General features: G+C 39.6%; 1 protein-coding gene across 7 annotated transcripts in view; it reads right to left on the minus strand.

Moving 5' to 3' along the window:
* DENND5B (DENN domain containing 5B) overlaps positions 1-21,616 on the minus strand; it is a 178,852-nt gene that overhangs the window by 83,944 nt on the left and 73,292 nt on the right. For 5 of the 7 annotated variants that reach the window (XM_044775299.2, XM_070493948.1, XM_070493950.1 and 2 more), the window contains exons 2-4: positions 18,038-18,103; positions 15,093-15,202; positions 5,248-5,914 (exon numbers count right to left, since the gene is read on the minus strand). In XM_044775299.2, the coding sequence (XP_044631234.2) occupies positions 5,248-5,914; positions 15,093-15,202; positions 18,038-18,103 (843 nt within the window). The remainder of the gene's footprint in view (positions 1-5,247; positions 5,915-15,092; positions 15,203-18,037; positions 18,104-21,616) is intronic. The other 2 variants (XM_044775300.2, XM_070493947.1) reach the window with 1 other exon arrangement.

Consider the following 21,616-nt stretch of genomic DNA (forward strand, 5'->3'; position numbering starts at 1 on the left):
TACATAATAGTGAAACAATAAAAACATTGTTTTTAAAATCAGGAAAATGACAAGGATGCTTGCTACTATCAATTCCATTCTATACTGTACTGGAGAGGCTAGTAAGCATTCCAAGGCAAGAAAAAGAAAGAAAAGTGACAAAGATTAGAATAGAAGAAACAAAATTGTCATTATTTGCACATTATGATCTACTTTACTATTGTAAAACTTCACTAAGAGACATTAAATAAGACCCTTATGAATGGAGACAGACATTGTTTTCATGGAAGGAGAGACTCAATATTTTAAATATGTCATGTCCCAAAATTGGATTCAATGCAATTCCAAAAAAACAAGGCGGTGACGAGAACTGTCTATCCGATTCCAAGCTTACCTTAAAGCTACAGTGATTACAACGGCGTGATTTAGTGCACGGACAGAAAGACTGGCAGAAGAAACTGAAAGCCCAGAAATACATCCTCACATATAGGAACTTATATATGACAGAAGCGGTCCTGCAGATCACAGGGAGGAAGAACGGTCTATTCAGTAACTAGTACTAGGATAACTAGTTACAGACATGTCTAGAACATTAAACTTGATCTCTTCCTCACAAGATAAACAAAAATGAATTTCTTATAGACTAAGGCCTAAAATGCTAAATGTAACTTTAAAACACCTAGAAAAAAATGTAGACTACTTTCATGATCTCAGAAGGGTACTTCGTAAATAGAACAGAAAAGTTAAGTCGTAAGTTAAAAGATTGGTAAATTGGAATTCATGAATATTAAGAGTATCTTAATTCATCAAAAGACCCCTAAAAGAAAATTAAGAACTGCAAATTGGCAGGAGTTATGTGCTACACATATAACTGACAGAGGATTAGGCTCTTGAATATAAAACGAAAAATCGTTTGGAAAAATGCCTTAATATTAAGATTCTGTTTCTCACAAAATAAAGCTAATGGTATAAAAATATTGGCCATCGCAGGTCAAATCCTACTGCTTTGAGGATACAGGTCATGAGAACCACTTTCTGCCATCAAAATATCAAGTTCGCTACCTACAACATGACTAATAATAATGTACAACTGTAATTTCACAAGGATGTTAACTTTTATAACCTTAATTAAAAAAAAATCAAGTTCGCTTTGATGACTTATAAACTCCATAAGCAATAAGCTGTGCTGCTCAGTTGAGCGTGACGAGCCATTTGTGATCAGAAGGCCTCCAACTTTTTCAAGAGAACTTCAAGCAGCCTCTACTTTCTGACAAGGTTAATTCATGCCCAGCTCACCAGGGGGAGGGAGGAGAGCTGTGAAGGCACACAGGCAGGCAGGGCAGTGCGGGCTCTGCTAACTGCTTATTTTCATTGTGAAGAGTCAGAGGAGGCAAGTGAGGCCCACAAAGGTTCCCAAGACTTTAATTACCGGGATCAAAAGGCAGACAGCAGTGTTTAAAATCCCTTAGCTTTTATTCTTCCACGATTCCTTTGAAAAGAGGGTCATACTCCAATCTTCCCACTGTCTTGCTCCAGGTATTTCCAGGCTACAGAAGCAAGTGTTCTTTTCTGATCTGAGGTTCTAGAAAAGAGCCTTGATCTCCTGGGTGCGTTCTCTACTTAAAATTTCTAGCTAGTTAGCACCGCAAGGTGACTGTGATGTACACGCTTTCTAATTAACAGATTGAATCTATTTAAACGGACTGCGGATCAGAATTTCACATCAGTCTAGAAGGACATCTTCATCACTGAAACTCATCTACTTTGATTCACACTGGGTTTTCACGGCAACCGTTCAGCACTTGCAATGTTTTTAAATTTTACAGCATAGCTTTATCAGCGAACAAGAAATGAAGTATCAGATGTTATAAAAATCCCCTTAACACAGTCAGGAAGAATGACGGGAGGGCACCAGAGTACAAATCAACATAATGACTCTTTTATTTCACTCATTTAAATGAAATGTCTTTCTCTAATGGGAGAGACGCTGTCAGTGTGAAAATTTGCATTTACACAGAGCTTTCACTTTATTCTCTACAATTATTTAGCATGGTACCTTTACAATAGACCTGCAGAGTGAGTTTATAATTTAAAAATAAATATTGAGACAGATAAGGGAAGGTTAAGTGCAGTGCCCAATACAGTTAACGTGGTGGTTAAGGGCTCTGGAGAAAGGCTGATGGAGCCCCACTCGTAGCTCCACCACGTTACCTCTCAGCTGTGTGATCCTGAGCAGGTTACTCAGCTTCTCTGAGGCTCGATTTCCTCCTTGATAAAACACAGATAACAGCACTAACTCTTTGTTGAGAAGATTAAATGGGGGGCGGGGGGTGGGCACAAGGACGGACCCAAAACGTACAAGGCATTTTTATAGTACAATTCCTAACACAGACTGATTTCAGTGAATGGTTAAAAATTACTGTATGAGAAGCTTTCTTTGTATGACACTTTAAACATACATATACATGTAGTTCTATAATCACAGAATTCACTTTTGTTCTCGGCAAAGGACTAAGTTATCAAACAATGCTCATTTGAGTACAAAAACATGCTCATAAATACTCATTTTTCTTCACTTGAACCTGAAATTAATAGGTAAATATTAATCAACTGCAACTTTCAACAGACTCCGTAAGCCAGATGGGATGAGTTAATCAAACAGAGAGAGCTCAGGACAAACCGCAAGCAGTAAGACATACAGTACTGTTTAAAACAAGGAAGTGGGGGCCGGCCTTGTGACACAGCGGTTAAGTGCGCACATTCTGCTTCAGCAGCCCGTGTTCGCCAGTTCAGATCCCGGGTGTGGACCTACACACTGCTTGTCAAGCCATGCTGTGGTAGGCATCCCACATATAAAGTAGAGGCAGATGGGCATGGATGTTAGCTCAGGGCCAGTCTTCCTCAGCAAAAAGAGGAGGATTGGCAGCAGATGTTAGCTCAGGGCTAATCTTCCTCAAAATAAAATAAAATAAAACAAAACACGGAAGTGTGATAATGGAAGGTTTTTCCCTAAAAAAAAGCATGACATTCAGTATAAGGGAACATTTATTAGGTTCTCAACCCTGAAACAATGCCTTGACTATTTAACAAAGTTATATTTCAAATGCTGTAATATGTCGGCCCTCACAACTTAAGATACACATAATTTATTGAGAATTATGTAGGACTAATAAAATTAATAATTATTGTTACAAAATCAGCTATCATTTAGTCAGCCAATTGTGCTTGAAGTATTTTGTACAGATTTTCTTATTTAATCTTCACAGTAAGAGTGAAAGAAAGAAAAAAAACCCTGTTAGTCTCACAAAGGAGAACTCACTCTCAGGAAGATTATGTAACTTTTCCAGGGTTACAGTTCGTCATTGACAGAGCAGAGATTTGAACTCAGGATTGTTATGACTTCAAAAACCAGTATTCCTTCTGGCCCAAACTGCTTCTCTAGGTAGAACATTAGGAAACTAAACTAAATGACCTTGCAGGTCCTTTGTACATCTAGAAGCTAAAACTCTTCTTTCTAATGGGCAAATCCACCTGAGGGTATTAAGCTCGAAGCCCTGCTCCTTCTAGCAACTCTCCAATCCCTATGTGCTTCAAGGGAAAAAAGCGACAGGGGAAGAAATAAAAAGGAAGAGAGAACATTTTTTTTTGGTTAGTGTCGTCAAATCGATTCTGACTCCTAGCGACCCTGCTGCATTGCAGAGCTGAAACCTGCCCGGCCTTTTCCCACGACCCTCTCGCCTTCCGGGGCTATTTAGAGGATTTTCATGGCCAACTTTTTTGGGAGTGAGTGGCCAGGTCCTTCTTCCTAGCTTGTCTTAGTTTGGAAGCTCGTCTGAAACCTGTCCACCATGGGTGACCTTGCTGGTATTTGAAATACTGGTGGCACAGCTGTCAGCATCACAGCCACAAGCAGCCGCCACAGTATGACAACCAACAGACAGGAGGCACGCTTCCCTGACCGGGAAATGAACCTGGGTTGCAGTGGTGAGAGTATCGAATCTTAACCAAGAGATAATTAAAGTTAAGCCTTTCAGATACAAAACAGTAACCTGCAGGTAATGAGGAGCACTAAGAAAGCGAGAGCACAGGAAAAGGAAAGAATTTCAATTGGCCATTAGAGAATTTCCTGACAACAAAAAAATTGAGACACTGGAACACATTATCAGAGAACATTATGTAGGATAAACTGAATAAAATACAACCTCGTGAAGGGCTGTCAACACACAAATAGTGTCAACATACACACAAGATGGGGAAGTACAAATATAGCCTACTTGGCTCAGCCTCACTTATAATTTAAAATAGAAAAGAAAAAAAGGAAAGTGGTAAAATAAGCTTGATGGCAGCCGTCAGGAAACGGCACTATAATTCTGCCAGCCTAAATACAAGTTAGCAAAATGCTAACCCAAATATTTGTGCCACATTTTTCAAAGGACCCATCACTGCACAGGTACCATTTTATATTTTCCTTCAATTCACTATCTAGTAAGACACAACATCTCTATTCCCTCTGCAAATTCATATTCAGATTGAAAACACTACTCTGGTCTAGGCTCAACATTAGCCATTGTAAACACACTGGTAAAATAAAACCCGGATTTTGTTAGTTTTTCAAGTATGTCTTGGGAGAACTTTGAATAAAAAATGTCACAAAGATAATTTCCTCTGGGATTAAAGACAAAAAAAGACAAAACCCTCCCTAACTTGGGTGGAACTGTTAGACTGAGGAGAGTCGTGCCTGTTTCTCACCTGTACCCCTTCTCTCACCACGTGAAATCACACACAGGCTAAGGTCCAAAGCTGACTGCCTTAGGAAGCTGCAGACTCAGCAACTTCGATTCTCCCCTTCCAATGTCAGCTGAGTTTTGATGCAACCTTTACCAATCTGTCAAAAATGAGAAGTCTACATGTTCCTGGCAGTAACAGGATTCTGTCACTTTTATTATGACAAGAAATATGTTTCTTTTATGATGATTATGTATTATCAGGAAAAAAAACCGTGGCTACTTCCATTAAAAAATAAATGCACTCAAGTCAGTCAAGTTAATGCTTTTGTATTCCCCTCCTGTTTTCCTCTACAGCCACTGCCACTCTAAAGAGAAATAATTCCTCAGCCTCTGGTCTCACCTAAACCTGCTCCTTTCACGCAAAACAGAAAAGACTCCTGACCATGAATTATTCGGTTCTAATAATACGCCCCACGGAAATACAGTAGTTGGGAGCATAGGTACCAGTTTGGGGAGACTTAACACTCTCGGGAGGACCCACCTTGTGAGTAGAGAAGGATCTGCATCTCGAGAAGAACACAGGTGAACACTTGCACCAGATTCTCCAAGCCCAGGAGCTCAAAGGCCTCTCGAAGAGGATAATCGGAGAGCGGGAGTTCGTTGGGTCCAGGCCTCTGGCAGATGACGGGTTCATAAACACCATAAAATTTCAGTGATCTCCCCGGAGGTGGGAGGGGTACCTCATAGAGAATATTATGGATGTAGCTTTCCAGTGGCAAAGGTGGCGGCTGCTGGGAGGTAACTGCCTTGTAAAGCTGGATGAGGAATTTCTTGCAGGCCTGCATGAAAGGCAGCGGGGTGATCAAACATATACTTTTGGAAACATACAGGGTGTCTCTGCTGATGTCATAGGAGTTGTATCGCTGGAGCTTCAAAAGGGAAGTTGTGTCGCCCTCATCGAGACTGCTTGCCAGCGAGTCCATGCTGCAGGAGGACGAGGCGTAAACGCTGCTGTAATGCTCCGCGTTGTGCATCTGGTAGAGCGTCTGCATGGCTGTGCAGATCTGCTTGCTCGTAACTTCTTCATAAAAAGTGAGAACAAAGCCATAGGTGCGAGAACCGTCTTCCCGGGTGATGATAAACGAGTGGAACTGAGGGTCTTTATTGTCAGTTTGTGTTCTGAAAGACAGCCCTTTGGGCATGCACAGCTGTGGAGGAAGGGGGAAAGAGCATCAGAACGCAGTACACAAACAGCTTCAAACCAGAAAAAAACGTCTGTGGACCTCTATCCAGGCTTGTGAGCTTCAGTGAGTCATGTAACTTCTCTGAGCCTCAGTTTATCTACAACAAATGCTACATTGGTGACTCGAAGATGAAATAAGGGCACTCCACAAATATTTAAAATTTAAGTATTATTTTTAGAGCAATGATGGTAATGTTTAAGAAGAATAGGGAAACAGGTGAAGGCTCATTTGATAAACGGAAAAAGTTAAACAGAATAATAGAAACAATAGTATCATCTTTGCTATTTTGAACAATATGATACTTCTAGAAAAATAAACTTTGAAAATGGAATGATTTTTGATTTACTGAAGCATAAATGTAGAAGTTTTAGATTATTTCCAGTAGAGATTATGCTCTAGGTCTTGGGAACTACCTAGGATATAGTCAAATTTGGGAATAAAATTAGCTGACGAGTTAAAGATACTATCTATATTTAAGACACTTAAAATGCATAAGAAATTAGAACTGATTTTTCTCAAAACATTTAAAATGAAAGAAATTACAGAAAATTTGAAATATACTAAGGAAAATAAAACTTGTAACTCAACTATTCTAACATAATAATTATTAATTTTTATATATTCCTTTCTACTGTTGTATTACAACATGCTTTCTGCATAGAAATAATTTACCACACATTACATTTTTTTTTTCAGATTTAATAATCGAGCTGGTGTAAAATTTAGAAGTTCCCCCAAATTCTCACATTACCAAGAAAACACAATTCACCTTAAAAACTACAGGTCCTTCATTCAAACTGTCAGCAAACACCTATTAAGTGCCTTCATGAGCTGGGCCCTGTGATGTTGACACCACGATGAGAAAGACAGACATGGTCCCTGTTCCTTTGGAGCTTCCAGTCTAGCAGGGATGACAGATGGTTAAAAAATCATAATGTATGGGAAATGCTAAAATAGGGTAAATACAGGCTGCTATGGGGAAACACAGCAGGAGGATATAAATGAAAAAAGAGGAAGGTAACAGAACCAAAATGAAGGCCAAAACTTGAGGATGAGTATGGTATTAGTGAGATGATGAGAAGGGAGACAGGATAGTGCAAAAGCCCAGAAGACAGAACATGAGGGTTTGAGGAAACGAAACACGTTCATTGTGGGTGGGGAACAGAATGCAAGGTGGGTGGAGATGAAAGGATATAGGAGAAACAATTAGGGGCTGGGTCACAAAGGGCCTTAGTAAGTCATGTTAGACGTCTGAGACGGCCTGGTGGCACAGCGGTTAAGTTCACACGTTCCGCTTCAGCAGCCCAGGGTTCACTAGTTCGGATCCCAGGTGCGGACCTATGCACTGCTTGTCAAGCCATGCTGTGGCAGGCATTCCACATATAAAGTAAAGGAAGATGGGCACGGGTGTTAGCTCAGGGCCAGTCTTCCTCAGCAAAAAAAGAGGACTGGCAGTGGACGTTAGCTAATCTTCTTCTTCTTCAAAAAAACCAGTCTGAGGAGGACAATGGGGCACATCAACTTTCCTGCACTGAAGGGTAGTGGTTTCCAAAGGGGTTCCAAGGAGGCAGGAGGAATGCCTGAGGGCCTTGGAGACACCTTTCTCTCTGATCCCATATCCAATCCATCAACAAAGATCATCAGTTCAACCTTCAAAAATATATTCAGAAACGAATTACTTCTTCCTATCTTTGCTCTTCCTACTCTAATCTCAGCCACATTCTTCTCTGCCTGGATGGCTATTTAATATATCTTGCTAACCAGTCTCCCTGCTTTTGCCCTTGTCCCCCATAATCTATTCCCCATACAGTAGCCAAGATGATCCTTAAAAAATGTTAGATCTTGTCACTCTTCTCAAAACCCTCCAATGGCCTTTCATCACACTAAAGGCCGAAATCCTTACGCATAAGGCCCTACAACGACCTGGACCCAGCAACTTCTCGGGCTTCATCTCCCACTACTCTTTGGCTCACCTACTCTGCTCCAGAAACACCGGCCACATTGCTGTTCTGTGAACACACCTAGTAGGCTCTTGCCAAAATTTGCTGTTCCCTCTCGTTGGAACAATCTTCCCCTAAGTATCCACATGATTCACTCCCTGTGATAAATTGTATTTTCTAAAAATGGCTCCAAAACAATATCTACTTCCACATGCTCTTCCAGAACCTTGCCACTCTCCCATCAAGAGCCTGGCTGGGCCGCTGAGAGTGCCTACACCGGGGATCCACAAACTTGTTCTGGCTCTGGAAAGAGTCAGATAATAAATATTTTAGACTCTGCAGCCCATACAGTCTTTGTCACAACTACTCAACTCTACCACTGTAGCATGAAAGCAGCCACTGACAGCACAAAGGAATGGACATGACTTTGTTCCAATAAAACTTTATTTATAAAGTAGGCAGTCAGCTGGATTTGGCCTGAGGGCCATGGTTTTGCCTATCCCTAGCCCAGTGAAGTTAAATGCAATGGAGGTGGCAAGTGACACTGAGTGACTTCTGAAGCAAGACTAAAAAAGGCATTACATCTTCCACCTCTCTCTCTCTCTGGTCACATACCCTGAGAGCCCTGATCCAACATATAAGAAGTCTGGCTAACCTGAAGCTGTCATGCTGGAGAGCCCACATGGAAAGATCGCACAGACAAAGAGCAAGCCCCAGCTGTGTTCCTAGCCCAGCAGACAAACCTGTGAGTGAGTGAGCCTCAGACGATTCCTAGTCCTGAGCCTTCAAATCGCCCTAAGTGACATCCGGTAGAGCAGAGATGGGCTACTCTGCCAAACTCTACTCAAACCATAGATTTGTAAGCTAAATCATGACTTTGTTGTTTTAAAACAAGAGTCACCAAACTACAGCCCCAATCTGCAACTCGTTTCTGTAAATAAAATTGTACTGGAACATAATCACGCTCATCCATTTAGGCATTGCCTATGGCTGCTTTCGCACTACCACAGCAGAGCTGAGCGACTGTGACAGAAACCGTATGGCCCACAGCGCCCCCACTGGTGACTGTCTGGCCCTTTGTGAGTAGTATTAGGATCGTCTACGCAGCAAGAGATAACAGGAACACTCCTGTACTTCCTTTAAGCCAGCATATAAACACTACCTTAAAGAGGCCTTCCTTTACCTTCCCATAAAAAATACTGTTTTCATCCTATAAATGTCATTAAAATGTTACTTCTCCTCTTAAAAGTCTTTACTGAAGGAAGCAATTAAAATCTTGCACCACCTTATACATATGTACGATGTATATTGACACACATTACTAGTTTCTCTAATTACATCTGATCTCTAGATTGCAAACTACTCAAGGACTGGGAACAAGAAACATTCAAGAGTACCACACATTAAAAAATATACTATTTGTCACCATAATAGAATTGCGATTGATAAGGATAAAAAGCAAAAACCATGAAGCTCAGCATTAGTAGGCCAGTGAAAATGTCTTTATATTTCCTATCACTGAATATGAGACTTGGAAAGAACTAAGGGAGCTCTGCTTTTTTTTATATATATTGACAATAATTAAATTACTGTGTAAATTTGGGTAGAATAAGATATTGACCTAGGTAAACACAGGAATACCTGGATTTGCTAGGGGAAAAAATTGCTTATTCCTAATCTTGGGAATAAGTGTATAAGGAAAGGAGGGGGCAGGATCTTCTCATAATCATGCCTTCACATTCAGGCTGCTTTCATCATAACAAGTCAGTGAGATCCTGTGCTGATATTATGAATGAAAACTCACCTGACACATTTACTATAGTCAATAAAAACTGTAGGAAGGATGGTTTGAATTACTCTTACTCCAGGCTAAGCTCAGACTTATTTAGCACAGTGCATGGCACGTAAGTATTCGTTGAATGAATGAACAAGAAAACAAACAGAAACAACAGCTGGGAGGACAGGGTCAGATTCACCTCGTCTCTTGATTCAGTCTGCAGTTCTCTTTTTACATCAAATAGGCAAAACAGAAACACAGTGACCTCCAGAGTCAACATAAAGATTGAATTTAATTGATAGGCTTTCCTGACATCATAAACCACAAAATTACAGCTCCAACTGCTTCTGGACAGCTGCCAAATATTCCCTTACGGGTTTGTAGCTTTCTTGAGCATGCATTCAAACATTTACAGGGAAAGCTTGCCAAAAGTTGTGCTCAAAGTGAAGAATGACTTTCTATGCTACAGATGACAGATGTAAGAATTCTTAAATTCTCTTCCTACAAATCAAAAAAGTGAGAATTAAATTTCTAATCTGGGAAACCATGAGGTGGAAAATGCTATTGCTTTTTCATTTTTTAAAAGTGAGAATCGTTGTATGACTTGTCAGGTTTATTTTTCAGAAAACCTGAGATATAAATCAAGATTTGCTCACCATGGCATTCAGCAATCTCTTGTTATTCCCGAATACTGCTGTTTACTAGCATTATCCCCTTCCCACCCCGCTCTCCCACAACAGAACAACTAGACATTTAGAGTTGTCACTGTTGACCAGATCACCACTGCTAAGCAGATTAGTTTAGCTACAGTGGGCTCACGTGCTGTGTAGCTCTCCTGGTTTCAGGGACCAAATGTCCTTCTTATCTCTCTGGACTCTTTTGGGCAGTTCGGCTAGAATTTTAACAATTCCCTGTTCCATTTTCTATAGTCTATGACTCCCATGCCCTCTCTCTTATTACACAAATAAAAAAGAAATTATTCAGAAAACTCTCCAAGAGTTGGTCAGTTTGCCCTTCCTTCCATCTCTCTTTCTGCTTTCTTCTTTTCTTTTATTTTATTTTCCCCTTTTTCTCCCCAAAGCCCCCAGGTACATAGTTGTGTATTCTTAGTTGTGGGCCCCTCCAGCTGTGGCGTGTGGGACGCCGCCTCAGAGTGGCTCGATGAGTGGTGCCATGTCCACACCCAGGATTCGAACCAATGAAACCCTGGGCCGCCTGCAGTGGAGCTCGCAAACTTAACCACTTGGCCACGGGGCCGGCCCCCTTTCTTCTTTTAGTAAACATTTATTTCCTGTCATATACTGCATTAGATCTTGGTAACTCAAAAGACCAATCTGAAAATAATCTCTTACTTCAGGGAGCTCACAGTCTAATAGGAAAGACAGACATATAAAGCATTGGTTACAAAACAATGTGATCAGTGCCACTCTGGAGCGTGTTCAAGATGCTGTATGAATACAGATGAGACAGCACCTAACAACTCTTGCTTAAGAGACGGTTTCACAGTGGAGGTGACACCTGAATCGACAGGATGGGGAAGGGAAGCATTGTAAGCAGGCAAATATTGCTTCATTTTTTCAGTGATTTGAACCTCTACTATGTGCAAAGCTGGGGCTATAGCCATGTTCCTGTCCTAATGGTGCTTACATTATAGCAGGACACAGACCTGACTGCTAGCCGCATAATTAATACATTGCAATTGTGACAGTAATACAAAAAGGTACAAGGTGCTACAAGAACCTAGGGGGATCTGAATGAATGTTGGCAAGGTGGTGGTCAGGGATGGCTTCTCTGAGAAAATCATGTTTAAAATGAAATCTGAAGGGTCAATAAGAAGAATTCACTAGGTAAAGGAGAAGTGAAAGAGCCTTTCGAAGGGAAGTGACAGTGTAAGCTGAAGCCGAAGTGTGAAGCCAGTTAGACAGGTGCTGCAGGAGTCCAGGTAGGAGAGCTTGGTGGTTTGGACTAAGGTGGGTGTGTAGAGACAGAGAGAAGCAGACAGACAACTGACTGCATATGGGAGGGGGTGAGAAGGTGAGAACTTTCAAGGATGATGCTAGATTTTTGGTTTAGGCAGCTAGGTAGATGGTTGTCCCATTCACTGACCAAGGTTGGTGGGAAGATTGTGAATTCAGTTTTGGACATGCTGAGTTTGAAACACCAGCGAAATATTCTAACTGAGATGTTAAGAAAACAATTGGGCTTCCCCAGTAATGGCTGGATTAGAGCCCCAATTCTCATGATTTTATTATGAGACATGAACTCAAACTCGGGTCAAAATGAGGGCTTTCATTTTAATGTCAAACCTATTAATGTAACTAAGAGTTATCCATTTTAAGTTCAAGTACTTGCTGAGTCTGTACAAAGTACATAGTGCCCCTTTTCCTTTGAATCTTGCAAGATGGGCATGTGAATAGGTTTTTTTCAGCTAATCTTTTCCTTTACTCTTTGCTCATCATTCCACTCCACCCTTCTCTGTGATCAAAGTAAATAGAAAATTGTAAAGTTAGAGCTTTAGAGATTATAAAGAGATTTATAATAGTTATTACTCTTCTACTACCTGAAATATCATATATGAGATGTTTCATTTAGGGAATAAATACAAAATAGAATCTTATTTCATATAACTTGCTTAAAAAGGTATTGACCAGGGGCTGGCCTGGTGGTATAGTGGTTAAGTTCTCACACTCTGCTTTGGTGGCCTGAGGTTCACGGGTTCAGATCCCAGGCGTGGACCTACACACCACTCACCAAGCCATGCTGTGGCAGTATCCCACACACAAAATAGAGGAAGACTGGCACAGATGTTAGCTCAGGGCCAATCTTCCTCACCAAAAAAAAAGGTATTGACCATATTTTCTTCCTATCAATTCCTGGGTTCACTCCACTTGTAAGGATAAGATCTATCTACTAGAACATTACATAAATAGTAATAAATGCCAATATGCAGATTATCTCCAAGATATCTGAAATGAGGGGGACAGGCAGGGGAACTTCAGCTCTACTTGTGATGCTTTGTTTCATTTAAGAGGAAAGGTATGGATCTGAAGCAAATTTGTCAGTGTGGACACGTGTTAGTTCTGGGTCACAGGTATATGATTGTTTGTTGTATTGTTCTCTCTGTTTTATGAGACTTCTGGTTTTTTTTCCCATAAAAAAAATCTCTGAATCAGCAAACAAAAGAGACATAAAAAGCAATTAATTCAGAAATAATTTTACCTGTCACTTATATCTATTTTCTATTATATTTGCACTGCACTCATACACATGGAATTTTATTTAACAAAGTTCATTGCTTTGGGGGACTTAACTTCTGTGTGAAATGAACGAGCCTTACTCAGAGTACCACTTTGGTTGTTAGTGGAATGAGTGGTATTACAGAAGGCAAGGATGTGCGGGAGTGGGAGTTTGCTAAAGGCAAGAACAAAGCTTTCTACCTTTAGGTGGGAATAAATTATAGTTTCATACAAATGCACTTACTAATAAATCAAAGAGGAAATTAAGGGCAGTAAATCTATGACCCAAATGCAGACTAGTTTAATGGGATGCTTTTCAGAGATTTTCAAGGAGTGCTAGCAAATCCTTTCAGATTTGCAGCAGTAAACAAAATGCTCTGTGGTGCTTAACCATCAAAACACAAGCCTATGTTTTATTCTTCAGACAGAAACTTGCTGCTTACATAAAATAACCTCAGAGGCAAGGAGTAAAGAACATATCAAAGGCAGATCAAGGAAGCTGATAATTGCTTTAAAGATGAACGTTTTGTAGATGGAGACAAAAGCTATCAGAGATATTTCACTATTCATCCATTCAAATGATTAAAAGAAAGAAAAAACATCCAGTGTGGCATTTTGTTCCACATGGCTGTGGATTCATAATGTCATAAGAACCTAGTTTTGAACACCCTTCTGATTTCTCACAGAATAATTTATACTTTGAAATATCTTACTAAGTTAGGAAGACAAAATGTTATAATCTACTGACATTCTTATCCATTTTTCCATCGCTTCATTTAGACACTCTTTCTTTCATATCTTTCCATTCATTTGCTGGCACAGCAGCTGATAAATTATTTTTTGTCATTGCTGACTATTTTCGTCAGAAGCTTGTCCGTGCTCCTCCAAGTCTCGTAAATATAACTAACAGTTGTGTTCCATGTAATATCTATGGTGCTGTCTTCACAGCACTAACTGCCAGCAAAATGGCATCTCTGATTAATTTGGTATTGGGTGGATAACAGTTGAGAGAAATAACCACGCTGTGCTCTGTGAAGAACCCAAGTCAAAGCGCCAAATGCTTAGGCATTTGTCCTTAGAAGTACCATGCTACTCCCTCCCTGGAGCAAGCCCAGACTGGAAAGGGTTTCCTGTGACACAGAAATACCACAAAGGGTCCAGTGTGAGCCAGGTCATTTTGGAGCAGGTCAAAACTAAGTTACAGTTTTTCCATGAGGGAGGCAGCATGCAGGTGGGAAAAAAAGTGAGCCAGAGAGGAAAAATGACCTGCATTCAATCTCTGAGGCTCCCTGCCTAACGTCGGGCAAGTAACTGTGAAATACGAATAAGAATCCTCACTGGGCACATGCCAGCGCGTATGTGAAAGTAACATATGTGAAGCATCTGGCAGGCACCTACTAAACATTCATTTCCTTCCCTTACACTATCACCTCAGAAAGGGGTTTTTTGGCTCTACCTTTAAAATACTCAAAAAGAATGACACCTATCAGCGTCTCCGTCCACTTTAGTCATTTCTGTGCCTGTCATGCCTGATCTCCGATTTGCTCACTTGGGGGTTCTCTTATTTTTATAATCACAGAGTTCATGGAGGCCCAAAATATCATCCAGGACCTTCTAGGCAGGACCCTTCCTAAATGACCTGAAAACTATGACCTACTATATTTCTAAGAATCTCTGAAGGGACTTAAAATCACCATGGTAACTCATCACATTAATTCAAATTCCTTATAAACAAATCCTACTAATGTCTAAATGATTGAAGTTCCTTTCCCTCTTTACTTTGTGAATGTGATAAATTACAGGCCCATCATACAACATTCCTTGAAATGTGAAAACTATAATCATGCTGCTTCTATCAGGCTCCTCCCCGGGCAAACTAATATCACTGATTATCAAAGTATCTATGTATTGATTAATGCACACTCACAACACAGCTTAATAGTAGGAAAAGAAAACGGGCTTTGAGGGTCTGCTGTCTACACTTATTAGCTGTGGGGACCCTAAGCAAGTTACTTAACCTCTCTGGGCTTCATTTTCCACATCTGTAAAATGAGGATAAGATTCTCTTATAGAATTGTTTATTTAAAGGGTTAAGTTAAACGAAATAATGTAGACATTCAAAATATAGTCACTAGTGTCATCTTAATAACAAACAAAAAGCAGGCTAAAGAGGAAGAAAAAACACCTACCATGTTCACTGCATCTTGATCAAAAGGGTTCCATTCTATATTCTGAGGGTAGTGGGCCAGAACTTTGGATTTGAATGTTCTTCTCAAAGGACTCTGGTCAAAATTTTCACCTACGACAAATAATTCATAATTAGTTAATATGTAAATATTTTTCAAAAGCCTCTCATAGTCGCTTTTAGTTTGTGGATGTATTGACTGAAATCTAACAGTCTGAGTTGTCAAGTTCTCAACGGATAACTGAAAAGGAACTGTTAGTAAGAGATTTGTACTTAAAATTTCAGAATCTGAATTTTAAAATCCTGGCTGGACACTGATACTAAAAACCACAATAAGCTAAAACAGTCCTTGCTGTAACCCAATTATTGTCCTCATTTCAATATGCGGTGATAAAAAAAGTCTAGTTGGAAACATTTAATTCACTAAAGAAACATCTTGAATTAAGCTAATCATACTTCTTATGATCCCGAAAGTTTGTACAGGGATAGACTCAGTGCTGCGGGGCTGAAAGGAGGCAATTTTGCTTGAATTTCCACAAAAACCTCTGATAAACATGACTGCGTCTCCGGGCTGTTACAAGTAACAGAATCAGAAACGTCATTACTGAGTTGTTTAGTTTAGTAGACAGAACACAGGAAACACACTAACCTCTGAAAAGAAACAAGCTAGTCTAAGCCAAATTCACCATCTGTCAAAATTCGGGAAAGATAAAAGTAGGCTACGCTTTAACTAGTACATATTAGAAAATTCAATAACAGCTGTCAGCTCAGTTTTTTAACTCCTTGAACAAAAATGAACTCCCATGAGACCTGTCCCCTGCAAATGCTTCATTTCATAAAAGATTTTAATGTGGACGGATCTTAAATTCTCAACGTCAAAAAGCTAAGATTGGGGAATTAGAAGACCTCGGAGAAATATCATTCTGTCTCCTGTGTTTTTTTCTACTTTTTAAGTTCTAATCAAGTGCAAAACACGAGCTGTCATATCAAAAGATACACGCCACTTACCAGTATTTGTACAAGTAAAAATATCGTAAAGCAATTCATGAGTCACACTTGGATATCTAGTTAGACCCAGTTTCCATTTTTTTGGTAAAAATATGAAAAGATGAATACTAAAACATCTTTTAGTGCAAAACCTAACAGATCAGAGAAGGAGGGAAAAGTCGCACTCGAAAATCTTGTTGGAGACTGCAAAATAAAATATACAGGAGCTTTTCTGAATAAAGGCACATAATTTCAACAGATTTGCTGCAGCAACTAACCTACTGTTTCTAATTCAAGCTCTTTTTTCCTTCGGATTCCTCTTACTTACTTAGGCAAACACTTCATCCTGTTTATCTTTCTACCCCATATTTCCATCTTCTAACAGACAAGAGTAGAGAGCTTCCACTTCTAGAAGAAAAACTGTCACAGGTGTCCTTGAGGAAAGTTTACCAATTTTTCCACCATGCTTCCAGGTATGTAAACACCAAAAAGTCAATGGAAAAATGTGAAACCGTCAATGTGTCTGAAGAAAAGAGTCAAGATCCAGGATGGGTGATTTTAGGAAGGGTATGTGATATCTTTAAGCTGATACTAGATTCTCATGCAAACAATAAGAATTTTTAGATTAGCCATTTCTTCATTAAAAAAAAAAAAAGGTTACTTTTCGCTTGACTTTAAGTCAGAGAAAAAAACAAAGCAAAACTTCCCTTCTGGTTCTAAAGGTCCATGCTGCTGACTGTGCTATTGACACAGAACAGGATATCTTCAGATAATATACAGCCATCAAGAAACCCTCTCCTTCACCCACCCTCAAATACCATAATTGCTTACTTTTATCATCCATAAATGTAAAATAAAATATGAAACACTGCAGGGGCAGAAGAAACAGTACATAACATGGGATATAATTCCTTGCAACACTTACCTTTTAATGAATTCCTGCCTGAGTTTGGTTAAAATAGTAACACTATCTTCATTCATATATCAAGTTATTAATGGGACAGGAGATAAATCAGAAAAGTCATGACAGTGCCATTTTCGACATAATTGTTCTCTTAACTAAGGAACACCACACCCTCTTGAGGCACAATGAATCAACCAGAAGAGAGAGAAGGAAAACCATCTCTGGAGAGAAAAAATTTCACAAAAAGAAAGAACGGAAAAAATCCATGAAACAGAAACACAAATCTAACAAAAGAAAAACAGAACCACCACCACTACCACCACTTCTTATTAGACTGACAAAAAAGGGGGTGATAGGAAAGATCATAGTTATATATGCAGCTGTCTTGGCAAATATTTTGAAGGAAATCAGAGGAAGAACCAACTTTGTAGAAATTCTGATAACACTGTTAAGGATTTAGAATGAACGAGTGGACGCAGCTAGTACCTGCCAAAGAAGAGAATCTTAAAGATGCCTTCTGTAGATGTGAGATGGAGTGACAACCTGCTCATCTCATTTTGAACCCATGTTTTATAAATCTCTAACTTAGAATTTCCTGCTAGGACTTACCAGGAGAAATGAATCAGTCCAAGAATTTGGATTCCCAGGAAATGAAAATTATACATAAGCATACTTTAATTAAAATCCACCTTGTAATCATTATCTTGAAATGAACAAGGATTGTAAATTTGTGCAAATATTAATATCCCCCACTACAACTACATGTGGACTTAATTCCAAGTAATAGGGCCAAGTAACCTCCTACTAAATTTAAGCTGCAATTAAACCTTTCCTCCTAAGAAAACAGGCCATATCTGCCAAGAGAGCTTAAAGACTAGGAATAATTTTTGCAAGGCTTGAAGCAAATGAGGTCTTCATCAAAATTAAGATGTAGATGAGAGAAGAGAAATTATCTATTTTTTTGCCCAAGCAAAAATGAATAAAGAAACAATTATGATGGGCTTGGGGTGAATAAAAATAATGATTTCTAACACCTCAGCTTTTATTTTTATTTTTACCTGAAGTCGTATTTGCAGCATCTTGGCTCTTGCCATGACGATCTGCTTCTAGCCATTGGTACAAAACTACATAATGTAACAGAAACAAAAAAGCTTTATGAACAAACAAACACAAACAAACAAAAAAGCAAAAATGACTTTGAAGAATGGAAAATGAGAATAAAAAATTAAACAAAAGCAATTAAACGTGAGACATTAACATCAATGGAATGTAGCTTAACACCAATAGCATGTAGCTTATAAAGTACTAGTAAAAAAGAAAGCAAAGAGAACAGAATTGTATTTTAATGTAATAAGTGAAATGGTCTTTAAACACCTGTAACAGTTATTCATATGGGAAAAAGCACACATATTCTTTTTTCTATTTTTCTTTTTTTCGCTTGAGGAAGATTAGCCCTGAGCTAACATCTGCTGCCAATCTTCCTCTTTTTGCTGAGGAAGACTGGCCCTGAGCTAACACATCTGTGCCCATCTTCCTCTACTTTATATGTGGGACGCCTGCCACAGCATGGCTTGCCAAACGGTGCCACGTCTGCACCCGGGATCTGCACTGGCGACCCCCAGGCCACCTAAGCAGAATGTGCGAACTTATCTGCTGCGGCACCGGGCTGGCCCACACATATTCTTTTCTTAATGTTAATTTGAAGAGAAATATCAGGAGAAATGTTTCTGTAGTCAGATATAATAAAATATGATAGTAAGACTAAATGACTAACTTCGAAAATTACATCCCAACCTCTGCATTACTATCAGAATGAGTGAAGTCCAAAAAACTGACTATACCAAATGCAGACAAGGATGTGAAGTGACAGAATTCTCAAAAACCACTGCTGGGAATGCAAAATGGTACAGCCACTTTGGAAGACAGTTTGGCAGTTTCTTATGAGGCTAAACATAGTCTTACCATATGATCCTATAACCCCAGTCTAAAGAGGAGAAAAATCAGACAAATTCCAAGAGGAGCAACCTACACTATAACTGACGAACACCTGTCAAAACTGTCATGGTCATCAAAAATAAGGAAAGTCTGAGAAACTGTCACAGCCAAGAGGAGCCGAAGGAGACGTGACAAGTGAATGTAACGTGGTGTCCCAGATGGGATCCTCCAACAGAGAAAGGACATTAAGTAAACACTAAGGAAATATGAATAGGGTATAGACTTTGGTTAACAACAATGTATCAATATTGAGTCATCAATGGTAACACATGCATTGGACTACTATAAGACGTTAATGATAGGGAAAACTGTGTGTGGGGATGGGGTGGAGGGTATACGAGAACTCTATATTATCTTCTCAATTTTTCTGTAAATCTAAAACTGCTCTAAAAATCAAGTCTGTTTTAAAAACTACATTTCAATACTTAAGGACAAAAGCATACATTATACCCACTCTTCTAAGTAGTCTACCTTTTGTAAATCACTAGGCAAACCTAAGCTGAAGTTTGCTCTGTACTGAGATTCCATTTAATCAACTATCCTCTTAAGCACTATTAACTAGGAAGTGTCAACTCCTGGAGGGAAGTTTACTACAATGAGGACATAGGCTATTAATAAATCCACACTATAGCTCTGTAACTTAGCAACTCTGAAAACTGTTAAAGCTTCCGGATGTCTTCTATGGGTTACCCAGATGTCTACAACTTTCAGACCTCTTTAAAGAGATGTCAGAGTCTTTGCTTTAAAGAGTCAGATAATGATAATGTAGGGTCCTCATGGCCAGGGAAGCTTCCTGTCCACTCCTCAAAGGAAGGATCCCGGGGGAGTAACAAAGGCTGAGCGGCTACTCTACAGGGCTATTTACCCACAGATACTGTGAGAGTTCTAGATCCCCAACAAGGTTTGCACAAACTCTCTACGCCCTCCGTCTACAAAAACAATAACAAAAACCAAGGGCTGGGAAAGCTGCCTGTGGAACTCCTGAACTGAAGGAACAAAGAACCGATTCATTATAAATGACTAAGGGTACCTTGAAATCACCAAGGAAGTTATTTGGATCTTTAGGGACAGCCAGGACTGTGAACTGACATCCATCATGAGGGATAAACGGCCTCAAACAGCCCCCACACCTACATCCAGTGTGCAAGGCCCGGGTTGAGGGTGCCCCAGCGAGCACACAGTCAGCACTCTCCTCCAGGACACCGCACACTTCTGGGAGGCAAAGGATTATTACAACTGAGAGCAGCTGGAAAGAATTCGAGAAGCAGACCTCACTCATTAAGTATATGCTACAGATATTTCCTCTTTCTAGTTTACAGGAATAACAACCACTCATGAGAGCAGAGTAGAACAGAGTAGAGCAGTGGCAGACCAGGACACAAAAATCTCCCGTTTGGAAAAGCAAGCACGAATTTTACAACTAACACTGACTATCACTCTCACCAAAATAAGGCATAAAGTAGGGAAATTAATCCATTAACTAGTCTAACAATTCTGCCTAACTCCTATCTAAAGTCTGTTCTGCTCCGATTAAAGTGGAAATTCGGGCATGTTCTGGGTATTACTAGGAGTATTTTCCAATAGTTACAATTACCTCATACGGCCCTTGTTTCTAGGTTTATGAGAGAAAAAGAAAAAAATATGGAAGCTATTCCAGGTCAATTTACTCTGACCAGTTACACAGAGAATTGTACATAAGTAAAAATCATTTTAACAGATTTAGAGGTTCAATTATTTTCATTGCTTCCAGATTACCAAAGTCCAATTAACTATGGTCTAAATAATTCAGTGAATTTCCAGTGAAATAAGTGCATCTGCTTCATGCAAAGCTATAATGTGAATCACCATTAGACCAAATTTGAATTTCAAAGTCTACTTTATAGCACATCCAGTCATTTGCTGCATAACGACATTTCGGTCAACGATGGACGGCATATAAAGACAGTGGTCCTGGGGGCCGGCCCCGTGGCCCAGTGGTTAAGTTTGCGCCCTCTGCTTTGGCAGCCCAGGGTTTCGCCAGTTTGAATCCTGGGCTGGGACATGGCACTGCTCATCAGGCCACACTGAGGTGGTGTCTCACATACCACAACAAGAGGGACCCACAGCTAAAAATATATAACTATGTACTGGGGGGTTTGGGGAGAAAAAGGAAAAATAAAATCTTTAAAGACAGTGGTCCCATAATGCAGCTGAAAAATTCCTATCGCCAAGTGACACTGTAGCCATCATAATGTCATAGTCCAAAGCATCATTCACGTGTGCGTGGTGATGCTGGTTTGTAAACAAACCTTCAGGTCCATCAGGAGGTATTCCAGAAGAAGGCATTGTTATCAGAGGAGATGACAGATAGCTCCACACACGCTATCGCCCCTGAAGTCCTTCCAGTGGGACAAGACGTAGAAGTGGAAGCCACTGATAGTGAGGATCCTGACCCTATGCAGGCCTAGGCTAATGTGTATATTTGTTTCTTAGTTTTTAACAAAAAAAATTTAAAAAGTAAGAAGAAAAATTTGAAAATAGAAAACACTTATAGAATAAGAATATAAAAAAAGAAAATATTTTAGTACAGCTATACAATGTATTCTTTTTTTCTTTTTTTTAAGACTTTTAATTTTTTTCCTTTTTCTCCCCAAAGCCCCCCG

The sequence above is a fragment of the Equus asinus genome, chromosome 22, assembly GCF_041296235.1.
Source record: "Equus asinus isolate D_3611 breed Donkey chromosome 22, EquAss-T2T_v2, whole genome shotgun sequence".
In the NCBI taxonomy this organism is placed as follows: Eukaryota; Metazoa; Chordata; class Mammalia; order Perissodactyla; family Equidae; genus Equus; species Equus asinus.